At 47.8% G+C, this 17,241-nt stretch overlaps 1 protein-coding gene across 1 annotated transcript; it reads right to left on the bottom strand.

Moving 5' to 3' along the window:
* Positions 1-2,046: 2,046 nt before the first annotated feature.
* LOC311343968 (uncharacterized protein) lies at positions 2,047-16,076 on the bottom strand (the record flags this gene model as incomplete). Its single annotated transcript, XM_084468920.1, has 17 exons — positions 15,940-16,076; positions 15,205-15,299; positions 10,865-11,054; positions 10,665-10,762; positions 9,309-9,462; positions 8,535-8,653; positions 8,208-8,378; positions 7,824-7,934; positions 7,467-7,504; positions 7,257-7,362; positions 6,321-7,178; positions 6,043-6,231; positions 5,063-5,153; positions 4,136-4,296; positions 3,367-3,436; positions 2,794-3,001; positions 2,047-2,616 (listed from the first exon to the last, which is right to left on the bottom strand). The coding sequence occupies exons 1-17, from the start codon at positions 16,059-16,061 to the stop codon at positions 2,047-2,049; spliced, it is 3,351 nt and encodes a 1,116-aa protein (XP_084325046.1). The 5' UTR covers positions 16,062-16,076.
* Between the last annotated feature and the right edge of the window lie 1,165 nt (positions 16,077-17,241).

Below are 17,241 nucleotides of genomic sequence, written 5' to 3'. Positions count from 1 at the left end.
AGTGTTCTTTGTTATTTGGATAACCGTTCTGCTGTTGGTATTATGGCGCATAACACGCAACACAATAACGGATTGATGTCCGGGATTGTCCGCCGGAGCCCCGCTGCACGCTGAACACTGCCCGTTGCCCGGGATTGTTTCCCGAGACGGGGCTCCGGCGGGCAGCGGGGCTCCGGCGGGAGACAACCCCGGGCAACAATCGCTGGCAACAATCCCTTTCTCCTCCATTTCGCGGTTCAGCCTGTACTTAATATTGACGTGGAAGTGGAAGAACCAGAGGCGTCTGAGAACCCGACGCAGTCGTTTGAGTCTCATAATATCATCCGGAGGCACAAACAGCTTTTGACCATGAAAATATGTATTATATTATATAGATATCTATATAATATGATATTATTTAGCTCCAGGACTCCCGCCGGAGCACCCGGAGTGTTCAGTGTTCCACTGTAAACACTAGCACATGGTACTGCTCAGGGCCACACCCCCACCCTCCACCTTGACCCGCCTCTAAAAACGACGTTTGTGGAGAGCTCATTGTGGGACTGGCTCGTAGTGGCTGTAATTCTGCACCAAGGCTGAATTTCTTGAACGTCTTCAAATACTGTATTAGGGGCCGTATAAGCATCCATAAAGTAGCATGCCATGGGATCTTTAATGGTCTACGTCAGGGTCTTTATGATCTGCGTCAGTCTGAATGGTCTGTGTCAGGGTCTTAATGGTCTGAGTCAGTCTTAATGGTCTGAGTCAGTCTGAATGGTCTGAGTCAGGGTCTTTATGGTCTGCGTCAGTCTTAATGGTCTGAGTCAGGCTTTATGGTCTGTTAGCCTTGGCCCGCGTTAAATTTTGGTTTAATTCTAAGTTATTCATTGGTACATTTCTTTGAAGTCGCATTTCTAACATTACAACTAGCTGGTAACGTAAAATAACCCTGACATACTCAATGCTGATCAATATTTATTTCCATAGTGTTATCAATAAATCACATCCTTTAACTGATTTATTAATCACTCTCATTGTTTTAAAGAATCTTACTGCCACTCCCAGAAATCCTCCCACCACCCGGCTAGCAGCGCTATGCTAGCTCACACCAGCTAGCATAGCTATGCTAGCTCACACCACCCAGCTAGCAGCACTACTCTAGCTCACACCAGCTAGCATAGCTATGCTAGCTCACACCACCCAGCTAGCAGCACTACGCTAGCTCACACCAGCTAGCAGAGCTACGCTAGCTCACACCACCTGGCTAGCAGCGCTACACTAGCTCACACCAGCTAGCAGAGCTACGCTAGCTCACACCTTTAACATATTCATATTGTTAACCAACCTCATTTACATGTTGATTTAACAGTAATGTTATATTCTCAAATGCATTTTGTTCGAAAAGCATAATTCTTTCTCCTTTCCTAATCTCTGCTTGAAAAATATTAAGAAAACATTTGAGATCAATCATTTTATTTTATTAGCTGGATTAACACTTTTGAGAAAGGCGAGCATGGTTTAAGTTACAAATGTTAAATGCACATACTGAACACAGATAATGTATAACTTAGTGTTATGAATATAGCCCATTGAACTTGAAATTTGGTTTGAGAAATTTGTTAACAGTCACTAGCTTGTTGCAAGAATTGGTATTTTTTATATAAATTGCGATATGTTCCCAAGAGCAACCATTTCTATTCTTGGCATCGTTTATAAATATTAAAACAATACGATACACACCACTGGCCAAATGTTATTCACTTTTCACACAATATTGTACAGAACAGAACAGTGAAATATGTTATAAACCTACAAGTTGTACCCACATTGATATCTCTTTGATTATGGTACACTATTAAAATAATAAAGTTACTCAAACACATATATGTCAATATATGTTATATCATTGTCTCAGTGTGCTGAGAATAAAGAGAGGCTATATAAAGTACTCTGTCTATGAAATATACTTTGACAAGATGATAGTTTTTGTACAGTGGACTTGATCAGATAATATGTACAACTAACACACATAAACAACTTTTTGAAGCCACACTTGGTAAAATCTCGCTACTTGCTGTGTGGCATTCTCGAAGCGGATTGGTCGCTCCCTTGACTGTTAGCCAATGGGAAGTTAAACAGAGGACCCGCTCCCGCCATGGTAGTGGAGTTGATGTGAGTGCTGGTGGCGATGGCCATGGCAGCGGCGGCGGCGGGGTGGAAGGTGACGTCCACGGTGACGCTGGTGGAGGAGCCCAGCGAGACGCGATGGGAGACGAGGAGAGGGGAGCTCACGGCGTGGGACACGCTGAGGCTGTGGTGGACGGGGAGGGTGGAGGAGGTGGAGGCGTGGGAGGAGGTGGAGAGGGGCTCGGCCGGCGTCTGGAGGCTCAGCGAGGAGCGGAGCTTCTCCTCCCGTACGGTGGCCGGGGAGGAGGGGGAGGAGGGGCAGAGAGAGAGGGTGGGGGAGGGCGAGTGGGAGGCCAGGGAGGACAGAGGAGGAGGCAGAGAGGAGGGCGGAGTCAGAGAAGGGGGTGGGGTCGGAGGCTCCTGGCAGGCCGGGCGGAGGCTGCTGCTGACCCAGTCCTCCACACAGCCCAGCCCAGCCCCGGGTGGAGGCAGGCTGAAGGCCTCCTCCGCCTGCAAGGGAGGGAGGGCCAAATCCTTTGATTGGTTCTAAAAATATCTCATTTATGATAGTTTTATAGAATATACATTTTAATATAGAATGTGAAAAAGAGAAAACTAAGCATTCACACACATGATGTGCATAAATCTACATGGGGGCTGGATGTAGTCCCGGTCTCTCTCTCTAACCTGTGAGTCCAGCAGAGCGCCGAGGGGAAACGTCTCCGTGGGGACAGCACTGTCCTCCGTTAGGGACCGCTGGAGGTTCTCTCTCAGGTCCTCAGGTGGGGGCTCCATCTGAACCATGACCAGACCGGGCCCCAGAGGACGGGCGCGGGTGTCCGACGTATTGGGGCTCTGCTCAATCACTGCTACATACTCGTCATCCTCAAATGCCCTGAACACACACACACGCACACACACACACACACACACACACACACGTAGGCACACGCACACATGTCACTCACAAAGCACTGCTTTTAATATGGGCACCATTGGAATTTGATTGTTTACTGATTTAAATATATATGACATTTACACTTTCATCCAAAGCATCTTACAATACCACATTGTTTAGGCCTTATTCTACCTGTGGAGCTGGATAGCTACCACATTATGATTTTAATTATGATTATTAAAGCAGTAATATATATTCCAAATGACAGTTTCATTTTGCTTTGTGCTGAACAATTATTACACGTTAAAATTATAATATTATTAAAAATAATCCACTCAGCACACTTATAATTTGATAATCACCTGTTGTCGTATGTTTTCCCAGCGGCCTGGTGTTCTGCGTGTCTGATGGGGACGCCCACGTTCCTCTGAGCTGTGGAGAGCAGAATCCCGTTAGAGACACGCTGGCCATGTTTATCAAGAACCGCCTGATCCACGGGTCTGATTCACCCAGCGGCCATCTTGGTTATAAATGCTAGCTCTGTGGTATTATTATTAATATATTGTTATTATTATCAGCTCTGGTCCCTCCTGCTTATCGCTGATCTCCTGTGAACCGTTTGTTTTGTCCCCCCCTCCTCAGTATTCCAGCATAACGTCCAGTGGCTGCCGTAGCGTCCTGACCTTGCAGAGGAAGTGTCACTTAAGCTGATCTCTCAGACATTGTGAAATACTCAAATACTTGGCTCAAAGTTGATAATATTAACAATATTCCTGACCCCATTGGTTCTCCACAATGTTTGACTCACTATGACCTCGTTGGTGCGTGTCAGTTAGTGTCACGGTCCCTAGGACAAGAACAAGAGGAGAGGAAGAGGAAGTACAACAACACCAACGAGAAGGAGAAGAAATACCGTTTTTTTTGACAAATTTGACAAAGCAACATCTGAAACATAGAACATCGAAAACACACATTCCTCCATCTTTCAATCCACAAATTCAAGTATCAAATTCCAGACATTCCACATTTAGTTTTCCTTCCAGCGACCTGGTGTGAGGCTGCATTATGGGATGGCCGCTGGGGGAGAGGCCCACAGGGACATAGGGGTGGTGGGTGCAAGGCTTAGCGTACCCAGACCTGCTCGAATGATTGGCACAGGCTCACTGTTCTGAAACAGCGAATAGAAAGCCATTGTAATGAAGATGAAGGCCAGAGACACGCCCACTCCAACCACGATGGGGACGTCATGTTTCTGCAGCCCTGGCAGCCATGAAGCAGACCTCTGGGTCCCTCTGGGATAAAAACACACACACACAGCTATTATACACATATACGTAATATGGACGGGTTCAGGGTTGCCAACTCTCACGCATCTGGCGTGACACTCACGCTTTCAGCATCAATCTCACGCTCTCACGCACACGCAACAAATGTCACGGCAAAAAAAAAAACTCCTGTTAATTTTCTGTTGATGACTTGAGTAGACCAGACCACATCGTATTGTTTTTAACAATACGTCAACAACTCTGCCTGCCCGCAACCCCATACTCCCCCCCCACCCCCCGTCAACAATTCCATCCACGGACCCTGTTATAATGTAAGCATTATAAGATTCTCACGCCAGCCAAAAACCCAAAGTTGGCAACCCTGCGGGTTTGATACAATGACGATGACTGATACTAAACAACCAAGATGGCTGCCGCTGCTGTATGTTTCACTACTCTGATTGCTTGTTGTTCTACGAAGCCCAGGAGGTGACGTAGAGTCAAGGTTTTATGAAGTGCGTGTGCGTTTTATAATGCACGCGCCCTTTAGTAACTCGCACGCATGCACGCTGTCACCTCCTGGGCTCCGTATAGGACGATGCAATTGTGTCCGAAAGCATTTTGGTCTGAGCGTGTTGAAAACACCCCTTGTAAATTTAAAGTGTACCAACTAATGTGTGCATTTACAAATTGGTCTGGCGATGTATCTGCTGCTGTGACACGTCTGGGATTCATATATAATCAAATATAATAAGTAGTATCTTATCAGAAGGTTTGCTGGTGTTGCTCTTACCGGGGGTCATCGCTGGTCATGGGTGACTGGGAGGTGTTGGTCTTCAGTCCCACAGTGGGACTGGGCTTACTGGTGGCTCCAGAGGTCAGAGCTGGGTCAACAGCCTGACTCATGTTTAAACGTATGCTATCAGGCACGCTTTGTGGACTGGGAGTCAGACCCTCAGGGACGGACCTTCTGGAAGGGCTGCTTAAATGATCAGCCCTGGTGGTGCTGGGGGTGGTGCTGAGGGTGGTGGTGGTGGTGGAGCTGGTGGTGGAGCTGGTGGGGGTGGTGCTTGTGGGGGTGGTGCTGGGGGTGGAGCTGGTGGGGGTGGTGGTGGTGGTGGAGCTGGTGGGGGGGCTGGTGATGGTGGCACTGCTAGGGGTGCTGGTGGGGGTGGGGGTGTCGGTGGGGGGGCTGGTGGTGGTGGGGGTGTCGGTGGGGGGGCTGGTGGTGGTGGGGGGGCTGGTGATGGTGGTACTGCTAGGGGTGCTGGTGGGGGTGTCGGTGGGGGGGCTGGTGTTGGTGGCACTGCTAGGGGTGCTGGTGGTGGTTCTGGAGGGAGAGCTGGTTATGATGGTTTGGGGGGTACTGCTGGTGATGGAGGCTCTAGTGGTGATGGTGGTTGAGGTGGTGGTGGTGGTGGTGGTGGTGGCGATGGAGGACACAGAATGAGGGGCATGAATAGCGCCATGCGGTTGAATTGAGGGAAGTGGAGTTTGCGGTGGTGCAGAAGGCCCTGGCCCTGTGGGAGGCCGACGGTTGTATGGCGTCCAGGAGGATCCTCCGTGGGGAGGAGGAGCTGGAGGCGAGGGAGTGCTTTGGGGTTGGTCGTGGATTGATGTAGGGGGCGGCTCAGGGGCTGACTGCGGGAAGGAGCTTTGGGTGGAGTGTCTTCTAGAAGGATTTTGCGTTGCTTTCAAGCCATGGTTAGTGAGGGAGGCCTGCGCCAAACCTCCAGGACCCCCATGTGTGTCTGGAGCAAGGTGCGACCCCACGGGGGAGCCCTTGGTAGGAGGAGGAGTGAGCTGGGCTCCTGAGGGGGGACTTGGGGCTCCTGAGGGGGGACTTGGGGCTCCTGAGGGGGGACTTGGGGCTCCTGAGGGGGGACTTGGGGCTCCTGGGGGGGAACTTGGGGCTCCTGAGGGGGGACTTGGGGCTCCTGAGGGGGGACTTGGAGTAAACGACTGGCGAGAGGTTTGCAGTGTCAATGCTAAGGACAAAGCAACCGCATCTTGACCGAGGCGGGTCACTGGGGGCGGCGGACTCACTCTACGGGTGACCAGTGCTGTAGTGGGCTTTGTCGAGTCTGAAGACCTAGTGAGGGGAAACACCGCCTCAGGGAAGGATCTGAGGCTGGCTCCCATCCTCTCCGGCGGTGCGGGTGGATCCGCAGGGTAGAGGGGTACTTCCTGATCTTTGCCACTCTGCGTCGCCGACGTCTCGCCAACAACGTTGTGGAGTTGCCTAGCAGTGGATATCTTGGTTAAACGATAATGAGCGAAGGAGTGGCGAGGAAGAGTCGGGCTGGAAGGGGGAGGTTGCAGTATCTGACTGTTGAGTGAAAGCTGGGCTGGCCGGGTGTCAGACTGGGCTGACTGGTTCTCAGGCTGGGCTGGCTGGGTGTCAGACTGTGCTGACTGGTTCTCAGGCTGGGCTGGCTGGTTCTCAGGTTGGGCCAGCTGGTGGTCAGACTGGGCTGGCTGGTTCTCAGGCTGGGCTGGCTGGGTGTCAGACTGGGCTGGCTGGTTCTCAGGCTGGGCTGACTGGTTCTCAGGCTGGGCCAGCAGGTGGTCAGACTGGGCTGGCTGGTGGTCAGGCTGGGCTGACTGGTTCTCAGGCTGGGCCAGCAGGTGGTCAGAATGGGCTGACTGGTTCTCAGGCTGGGCCAGCAGGTGGTCAGAATGGGCTGGCTGGTTCTCAGGCTGGGCTGACTGGTTCTCAGGCTGGGCCAGCAGGTGGTCAGAATGGGCTGGCTGGTTCTCAGGCTGGGCTGACTGGTTCTCAGGCTGGGCCAGCAGGTGCAGGGACTCAGGTGATCCTTGCGGGTGTCGTTCTCTGAACAGAGTCTCTCTTACTGATGTGAATGCTACGTCCGGCCTGTGGCTGATGGGTTCTGTGTACATCACTGGGTCTGAGCAGAGAGAAGAGTCAGTGGATATTTGAGCAAACAAAGGAAGATGTACAGGTGTGGTTCTACAGGTGAACATACCTGAATGTGGCCCATGGTCGGTCCCAGAGGGACCTCTTCTTCTCCCAGAGGGAAGAACTGAACTATTGGATTGGACAGCTGGGAGTTCCTCCTTAGTATTTGTCCTCTAAAGAAACAATCAAGTATGAAAGATGAATGAATGAATAAGCAATCATTTTACTGGAAAAGTAAAGGAACACATGAGCCTTCTGGAAGATCCTTCGTACTCACAGCAGACCAACCCCTCCTCCTCGGCTCTGGGGGCTCGTCTTACAGACAGGGGAGAGATAACAACCAGGGGTTCAATGTGGAAGGGCAGAGCAAGAGCTGACAAGAGACACTGATTAAGGACAGGAGGAGGAGGAGGAGGACTGTGTGTGTGTGTGTGTGTGTGTGTGTGTGTGTGTGATGAGGAGGACAGTGTGTAGTGTGTGTGTGTGTGTGTGTGTGTGTGTGTGTGTGTGTGTGTGTGTGTGTGTGTGTGTGTGTGTGTGTGTGTGTGTGTGTGTGAGATGAGGAGGACAGTGTAGTGTGTGTGTACCTGTGATGAGGAGGACAGTGTGTGTGTGTGTGTGTGTGCGTGTGTACCTGTGATGAGGAGGACAGTGTGTGTAGTGTGTCTCCCAGCCTGGTTCTCTGCCCTACAGTAGTAGTCACCTGCGTCGCTCTGCTGTACAGCAGAGATCCTCAGAGCTCCATCTGTCACTCAGGATGTACGTCTCATTTAGTCACTTTCTGCTATTACATATATATATATATATAAAATATAAAAATATATAAAATCATCTACATTGTAGATGATTATAAAATATCAGAAAGTATTATTGTAGATTCTACAATATATCATGACTTCTAGTTTAATTTTTTGCTCAGATTTGCTTGGGGTTTACAGTAAGCATTTATCTTAACTTCTATAGACCAATTCTATGTGGAGCTTTTATACGCTGGGCTATTTGTTAGTCCTCTCCTCACCGTCTCTGGTGGTGGTGGTGGTGGTGGTGGTGGACGTGTGGGGGCCCGTCGTGTTGTCTCTGGTCCAGGTGTACGTGATGGGCAGGACCCCCACCGCTCTGCAGGGCAGCTCCACAGGGGCCCCCAGCCGACTGCTCACCTGCCCAGAAAAGCCCACGATGACGGGCATCACTGGTGGAGGAAGCGGGAGAAGCATGGAGCCATGGAGCTCAGCGTCACTCAACAGGCCTGAAGAGTCTTAAGCTATGCATGAAACCAAATCCAAACGGCCCTGTTGGCATAGACATGGTTGCAGCACACTGTGTGTGAGTGCGAAAGGACAGTTACCGGTGACCCTTATTGTGGCAGTATGGCGGTCTTGACCCAGGGTGTTGGTTGCTTCACACGTGTACACTCCCTCGTCGTAGCTCCTCACAGACAGGAAGTACAGGCTGCTGTTCCTCTGTCTGTGTTGGACCAAAAAAGCACTCAAGGCCGTGTGTCAATATGACCACTTCCTTCCTCTCTGAAGTGTCGAGGTTGAAGGATATCAATTTCATCTCAGTGACGCAAAGCAGAACCAAAACATCCCACGAGGAAACGGTGGGCCTGTTCTCCCCACGCTGCTGTCAGGAGAACACTGTGTCGCTCTGGGTGGTGACCCATGCTCCGTCTATCAGCCACAGTTCTCCTACGTATGAACATGTGTAACCTGGTCTAGGGAAATGTCCATGTAAATACACTAGCACTTTAAGCTCAGGAATCACCTTAACATCATAATATCTGGAAATATTTGCACTATTATTATTATTATATTATATTATTTTTAGTTCCTTTTCAATATGCTATTTAATGGATTATTTAATGACATTGTTCATTTCTCCAATGATCAGTACATCTGTTAGTTAGTCGGTCATGTAAGACAACATGCTGTCGCTGTTGAGATGTGTGATATGTCAAGTTTTCCATGTTAGTGCGTGTGCTGTTGTTTTGTGTCATTTATTAGTAGCTGCTGTGGGAGTCCCTTACTGTTTTAGATTTCACATTGTGTGGTTATATTTCCATGGCGCTAACGAATTAAAACAATGTTAAATCGTCCCGTGAGAGGAACTGCACACCTACCCGGCGGTGAGCCTCCCACCGGTCTGCGTGGACGGACCCCTCTTGTACCACCTGATGGAGGGAGGAGGGTGACCCCCCACCTCGCACTGCAGCCGCAGAGACCCCCCCGGAGGGGCTGTCGCCCGCTGGGGCCACACACGCACCGTAGGGGGCGCTGCGGGGGGGCACAGACCATTAGATAGACTATGATGCTTAAAGTCTTCACTTCAAAGTAAAAGTCACTGTAATGCATTTAACCAGTTCTGTAATACTGCTCTCTCACTCTCTCTCCCCCTCTCTCTCCCTTCCTCTTCCTCTCCCCCCTCTCTCTCTCCTCCCTCTCTCTCCCTTCCTCTTCCTCTCCCCTCTCTCTCTCTCTCTCTAAACATTTTCACACTGCCAAAAGAGAGGGACGGAGGGAAGAGGGAGATAAAGAGGGAGGGGGAGAGCGGGACACAGGCCTTATCACACTGCCAAGTCGGTTCGGTCGCAGCTTGGCACGCCCGGCAACTTCCGTCTTGGCTGTGTGAAACCGAGGGGGTAAAATCCCCCGTCTTCACGGAGCACGCTTTCTTGGTTGACGGGAGAAGGCGGGGCTGCGCACCGAGAGTAGACCTCTTTAGAATAATTTGCATACTACGAATGTTTTTATTTTTTAATGATTCAAGAGACTCGCATGCAAGAATGAGTATACATCGGAGTGTAGGCTACAAACGCGATTAACTATTTACAAGTGCAAAAACGCCAGCATATTCTTTATTTTGCTGACCACTTGTTTTTTATCCCAACAAAAGCGTTCCTCTGCGTCATTCTCGTAGATCGCACCATCTTTACCCGTCTTTGTTTAATGCGACTGCATCACCTTCTCTTCCAGGATAGTCAGCAGCTCACAGATTTCACCATCTCTCCAGTTAGTTGCGTTGTCTCTGTCTAGACAGAGCAGCAACACCTCTACCCAAGCCCCCACCCCCTGGAACCGCGGATCGTCTGATCGCATTAACATCAGAATGAAACCGCCGATGTGTGTAGGGTCCAGGAGGGTAAATTGGGGTGCTAGCTCAAGCAGGCAATCTACCTCGGGCAGTGTAAACACGCGGACCATGCCGGGAAAAAGGCGTGCATAAGACGGGCATATTTTGCAGTGTAGAAACGTCTAGTGTCTCTCTTCCCCTTCCCTCCCTCTCTCTCTCTTTCTCTCTATGAAGCATTTCTATTTAAACGAATGACTTCAGGCTATGACTTCGTCCATATGTACTGTATGGTACCAAAGTACCATACAGCACATAGAGGGTATGGTACTAATGTAGCATACCCTCTATGTACTGGATGGTACATTAGTACCATGCCCTATATGTACTGGATGTGGTTGGTTTGTACCCAGAACTGTGAGGGTGACTTTTCTGGACGAGAGCGACCGGTTGAGCTGCTGGTTGGAGGCCCTGCAGACGTATGTCCCCGCATCGTCCTGCTGCACTCTGGGAGAGCAAACAACAACAAGAACCACCATTCAATAGACTCTGGAGTCTAGTACACACGGGCACACACACTCTACCCCCCCCCCCTAGATCCAACCAGACCTGTGGAAGACAAGATCTCCAGCAGGGGACGTGGTGAGGAGGGGCCCTAGTGGCCTCAGGGCCCCGCCTTCCTTTACCCAGGACACCCGGGCGGGGGGGCGGCTCCTGGGAGCCCGGCAGACCAGAGTCACATTATCCCCCTCCTTCGCTGTCTTGTTTGTGGGCTGCTGGACAAAGCTCCATTCCATTCCTGGAGGAGGAGAGAGCAGGGTGTGATGTTTCCCCCGGTACCGGCGAGGTAGAGTGACAGAGCTGAGTGGAACACTGCATCATACAGGGGGGGCGTGTGAGCGTGTGTAAGCAGGCAAAAGCGTAAGAGTTGAGACTGTGAGAGTTGGCAGCTCTGTTATAGGTATTGGGAGATTTATTTGTTGTGTAACTGCGCCCTCTATTGGATAGTGGTGGCTATATGCTAGATTTTCGCGTTCCTTTCTCAGTCTGCATTCCACTTGACTGAGAGAGGTACGAGTCCACAGCAGTGCAATGTAAACTTTAAATATACCTGTTATAACTGTAGTTTTAGTGCACATGGTAAGTTGTAGGCCTACATGCATTTCAGGATGAGTGTTTTTTTTGTTTTTTTGCCGTGAGTAATTGGATGTGCGGCGTGCGTGCGTTCCGTGAAGATAGAATCCTGAATCTTTGCTCTCATTGAATTTGTACAGGTAGGCCTATGTAGCCTACTCCCAATACCAGGTTTAGAATGTGTTCATTGAAATGTTTTCTTGTACGTTTAATGTTCAATGGCACTGAACAGCCCGATGCATTTTGCATCATGCATGTTACTGTATGTGTTGGCTAGTGAAAGGAAGGTGGTTTATTTCATGTTGCATAATTTTAAATGTAAAAGCTAAAAGCAATTAGTTAATAACAGAGATAAACATGCAACATGACACAGACATACACATGCTACACATGAGCCTAATGCAATATATTTATTTTCCATGATAATTCTTCTGTATTTTATTTTCTGGTTTTGAAATACTAATTAGATAGTAGTGAGTCTGCATTCCACTTGACTGAGAGAGGCTGATTCATTCCGTGAAGATAGAATCCTGAATCTTTGCTCTCATTGAACTTGTACAGAATAAAGTGCCATAAAAGAAAGTCAGCGTCCTGTCTTCAGTGCAGCAGAACACAACACAGTAGTCGGTGAAATGCAGACTGCGCCGGCTACACATAGTCGAACTATGGCTTTAATCGGATTAAGCTGTGCATGTAAACGTACTGAGTGTGTGACCTCACACACACTGGGTCTTAAGCGTCAGTTATGGTTGGACGTCGACCCAAGGGGGTTACGGACCCCCTTGGGTTTCCGGAAATATGCTTTGTATGTAAAAAATCAAAACAAATCATCAAAACTTTTGCCTTCATAGCCGTAAACTGTTTTTTTACTCGCTAGTAATCTGTAAAAAGTGGAGGCGTTTTGTATTCGGTCATCATAGACTTTGAATGTAATGACCAGAATGGACAACGACGACCAACTAGCAGCCTATCTTCTGTTTTTGTTGCACATCGTTTGAGTCGTATTCAGCTTTCAAGTTGCTAGAATCCATACCATACCATAATCAAAACTTGTAGTGGTAGACCAATTGTAAAGTAATAACATGCACAGACAAAGACCAACTGCTCTCTCTTTACCACGGAGGTTCACGACTGCGTGGAGAAACGGTAATATTTCTCTTATATCTAGTTTTCTTTTTTGGTTTATTGAGATAGCCCCCACGCAGAACCAAGCTGCGAGAAACGGGAATATTTATCTTATATCTAGTTTGGTTGTATGGTTTATTGAAACACTGCCCACAAAGTCTAAACAGACTCACTTGTTGACTCTAATAGACATGCGAAGAAAGGAGCGTGTAGGCCTCTTACGAGAAACCCTAATGATGATTTAGTATTTAGACTTCCAATGAATCGTATTTTTCTGTAAGATTGTGTAAAACGGTATTATGTATTAGACTCTGTTAACATTTAACCTCTTTCTCTTGACTATTCTTTTCTCTATCATTTTGTAAACAAGTTTTTAAAATCTAACTAAAACCTTACTACGTGTTGTAGTAGGCGATTAAATCAGTTCCTCTATGATTGATCTGGCTCCCCAGTAGGGGCCTGACCGACAGCCCGCAGCTCTCCCAGCCTTTGCACAATAGCTAAGTGGTGCATGACACAAACAGAGTTGATGGTGACTGGTCCGGAGAGTGAGGCAATATAAAGAGGTTCAGAATTGTTCCCCGCCTCGTGGCCCACAGGGACTGAAGTGGTAAGAGACACCCCAGAGTTCGATCGAAACGTGTGTAGCCTAAATTTAGCTTAGCTTCGTAGGGACTTAAACGAGTGACCTGTGTTGGACACATAGACCAGAGTCTTCCTCCACCGAGCTTAGCCGAGGATCTCTAACACGTACAAGGAGGGCCAGCACAGGTTAAGCCCCTGGGCTGAAGAGAAACCAGTATAGGGCAGTGGCGGCTGCTGGTCTTTCAAAGAGGGGAAGCTCATTTTCGGCCTACATTATATAAATTGTCAATTTATGTATATGTAAATTATGCTCTCTGTTCCTTTTCAAGGAAATGCTCTGTCATAATCATACCAACTAGCTGTATTTTCCAATGACTTGACCAGTGTCCTCCGCCAGCAGAGCTAGGCTGCTTTAACAGCCTTGGTCCATTGTGTTAGGTGTAGGACTTGAGCCGCTTTAAAAGGAGAAGCTCCTTTCTACACCTGCAGCTGTAGCTCCAATTGTTGCCGCTAATGAGAACAGTTTGTAAAGCTGAGGCATTGCACTGTCCAACTCCATGTCTTTAAGGAACACCAAGAAATCACACAGCTTTCCCCTCTCTGCAAGTCCTGATCTGAATACAGGACTTGAAGTTCAGACCTCAGGCTCCCTGAATCAAAGTGAATACCAAAAACGATATTAAACTTAGAGTCAGAAATCGAGTCAGTCGATTCTGAACGAACACGTCTTCGAGATGGATGTGTTCTAACGTATTTTTAGTCAATGAAATGTTAACACAACAGTATATATTTGACCATTTAATTTTTGAAATTTTAGAGTCCTCGGCGACGGCTCAGGAGAGGTCTTCCCACCTAGTGTGACTGAAGGTTCTCCCACAGCCCTCATGCTATAAAAACCCATTATAGGCGAAACACTCGACAGTGGTCATTGCGTTGCGTCGACGTCCAACCATACAGATGTTCAATGGATTGTCTGACCCATTGAAGATCTTTAGAGCAGAAATGGCAATTAAAATTGTTTTTATATCATTAATGCATAGCTCATGTATTTATTAGCTTGAATATGCATGCGTATCAGTTAAATGTGTAGATATATTTCATTTTTTTTGGGGGGGGGGGATTTTGTATAACTATATGGCATTTTGAACCGAAGAAAAGTACTTTACTATTTAATTGTTAGTACTATTTTCAGATATGTGACCCTTTAAGGACCTATGCAGACATGTACATATCCTGATATGATATGATGTGCCATATCTGTTCTGATTCTCTGGCAGCAGCTCTCAGATTAAAACACATTTGCAGAAACCCATAACCCCAGAACTGTATTTCACATCATGGGTGTGTTTAGGTTTGGGTGGTGCAACAAACTTCCCAATTCCTCTCCACTGAGATCTGGGTGGCATTAGCTCAGGGGGTAGAGCGGGTTGGCTGGTAACCGCACGGTTGCTGGTTCGATCCCCGGCTCCTCCTAGCTGTGTGTCTGAGCAAGGCACCTAACCCTAACTGCTCCCGACGAGCTGGCTGTCGCCACGTCGGTGTGTGAATGTGTGTATGAATGGGTGCATGTCAGGCAATATTGTAAAGCACTTTGGGTTGGTTACAAAATGTGCTATAAAAATGCAGTCCATCTTCTTAAAGAGAGACTACACACTATCGGCCTCTAGTGGCCTCTGGTGGGCAGAGTTGGCACCACAGAGCTTTGGCTCTTTGGCATGATGGTGATGATGTCCATATGACAGCAACAGACTACAAAGCAAGCAGCAACTGTCTTGAAGCTAGGTTATCTTGATATAATAATATACTAAAAACTAAATTGGTTCCCACTTAACTAGATATTACTTAAGACGTCATGGCCGATTAATTTTCCCGCCATTGATCAGCACAGAGCAGATTCAATAGGGGCGATGGATGGATTGCATTGATTCAAAAGACTTTAAGTAACTTAAATACATTTGAACATTTGATCACAAGCAGAAGCGAAAGGTGTAGTTTCTTAGAATGAGCTTTAAAGAAACTAAATTTCAACAGTTGACCTTAATGATACTTATATCAGGTATTGGTTCATGTTGTTGTGTGTTTGTTATCTAGGAGGAGTGTGTTACCAGCCAGGAGCAGCAGGGCAGGCTGGGAGCGGAGGGCTTCCTGCTGAGTGGAGGTTTCACAGTGGTATGAGGCCTGGTCCTCCTCAGACACATTCCTGCACAGATCCAAAAGACACATGCACCAAACATTCCCACGCACACACACAGACACACTCTCCCACTCAGTTTCATCAGAATAGAAAGCTGAGCGAGAGAGAGAGACCATGGGATCACAGGTATAGTTTCTCATGAAACAATTTGAACTCTGTAGTAGTAGAAGGGTTATGCTGTGAAGACGGATATCAATATATTTTAAGGAAAATAAGATTGTGAAGAAGTTATGATAATAGGTGTAAGGTTGCAATAGGAAGGAATATTTGGTTTCTCCTGGGTAGCCTCACCTCCAGCTCCTCCTTAAAGCCCTGACAAACACAGCGTATAACTCAACCTGCCGGTAAAATATGCAGCATGACGTTGTACTAAACCTTCATTGACCATCTGAGACAGATCCAGAGATCCTGCCTATTGACAGTTCACAAGCCACATCTTAAACTAAACTAACATAATAGGATGAAAACAATATTATTAACTGAACACAGCTTTAATTAGTTTTCCTGAGCTTGACTCTTCTACTACCATAAAAGCTGATTTGTCGTATTTGTCATGTTGGCCTTTTTGCCATATTCCCCATACAGAAAGATGGGAATGGAAGAGCCCAGGCATAACAAATGCTTTAGTGTCTACCACGTGTGTGACCTGAATGTGAGCAGCTGGCCATTGTCCTGCCAGTGCAGCGAGGCCGTGTGATTGGTCAGGAGACGGTTGTCTTTGAACCAATGCACCATGGGAACTGGACTCCCTTTGACAGTGCAACGCATCACAGCCTCTGTTCCCTTGGCGACGGTGATGGAGGTGGGCCCCTGGGTAATCTGCAGTCCTGTAGGGGCTCCTGGGAGGGAAGGTAAATGGGCCCCAGGTGAGAGCACATTGCCCATGGGTATCTGGGCAGGTCCACTGATCTGTCATTTATGCCAAAAGAGGGAGTTTCATATATGTTCTTCAGTGTAAATGTAATAATATGAATATTAAATATTGGTGGTACAGCTGCCATAACATCTAATATTTTTTCAAAGTATTCCAGATTTACTAGAAGTTATGTGAAACAGCTTAGCCTGGAAATCCAGACCCACATCTAGAGAGCTGTAGGGTCTGGCAACGAGTAATGAAAACGGCCCAACTCGAGGGGTGGAACCAAGCATGTATTTGAAAATATCACTGCACACAATGGGATAACACTACGACCAATCAGAAGAATACAAGGGGTGACGTATCCAGACCAGCGGAGCTAACCAATAGATAAGACTCTTGCCGTATCCGGTCGGTAAAACAGCAACGCTTTTGGCCAGCCTATATCAGATACACTGATGTGATTGGTTAATGTTCTGGGCCAGGGGAATCGCGAGTGAGTATATTGCTTGTTCCCAGAGTGACTCGCTGAGCAAATTCAAATTGTGCTCTCGCGAGAACTCTGGATTTCCAGGGTAGCAACAGCTATGAACGCACACATTAATATTTAGTCCAGTAACATTTTATATGTTGAATTATTTTTTGTATTTCTTATTTGTATTTTTTTATATTTTGTATTTTTTGGAATGCATGGAAAAAATAATTCCACTGGAATATGTTGTATTAGGCAAATAAAAACATGTTGACTCTTGAACCTGCAAACCCCTTGAAGCTGCTTATTGGTGTGGTGACCTCAGGATGAGTCAGTACAGACACTGGTGTGATGCTGTGATGCTCATCCTACCAGCATACCACCAGTAAATGAAGATAAACAGATGAATAAACAAGTGACCCGGGCTGACTCACGGAGCACCGTGAGCGTCGCCGCCGCGCTGCACCGGGACACGTTGAGGAGAGGGTTGGAAGTGACGCAATCATAAACACCCCCGTCGTCTCCAGTGACGTTGGGGAGGTGAAGGGTGCCGGAAGTCTTTTTCTGGTGTCCGCCTCCGTACTGACCCTGAACAGACCCAGGAGCACATGGTTGACTCA

The sequence above is a fragment of the Micromesistius poutassou genome (genome assembly GCF_964030765.1).
Source record: "Micromesistius poutassou genome assembly, chromosome: 5".
NCBI classification, from domain to species: domain Eukaryota; kingdom Metazoa; phylum Chordata; class Actinopteri; order Gadiformes; family Gadidae; genus Micromesistius; species Micromesistius poutassou.
Note: the sequence above shows the minus strand (reverse complement) of the source record. Positions and strands in the feature narration are given on the sequence as shown.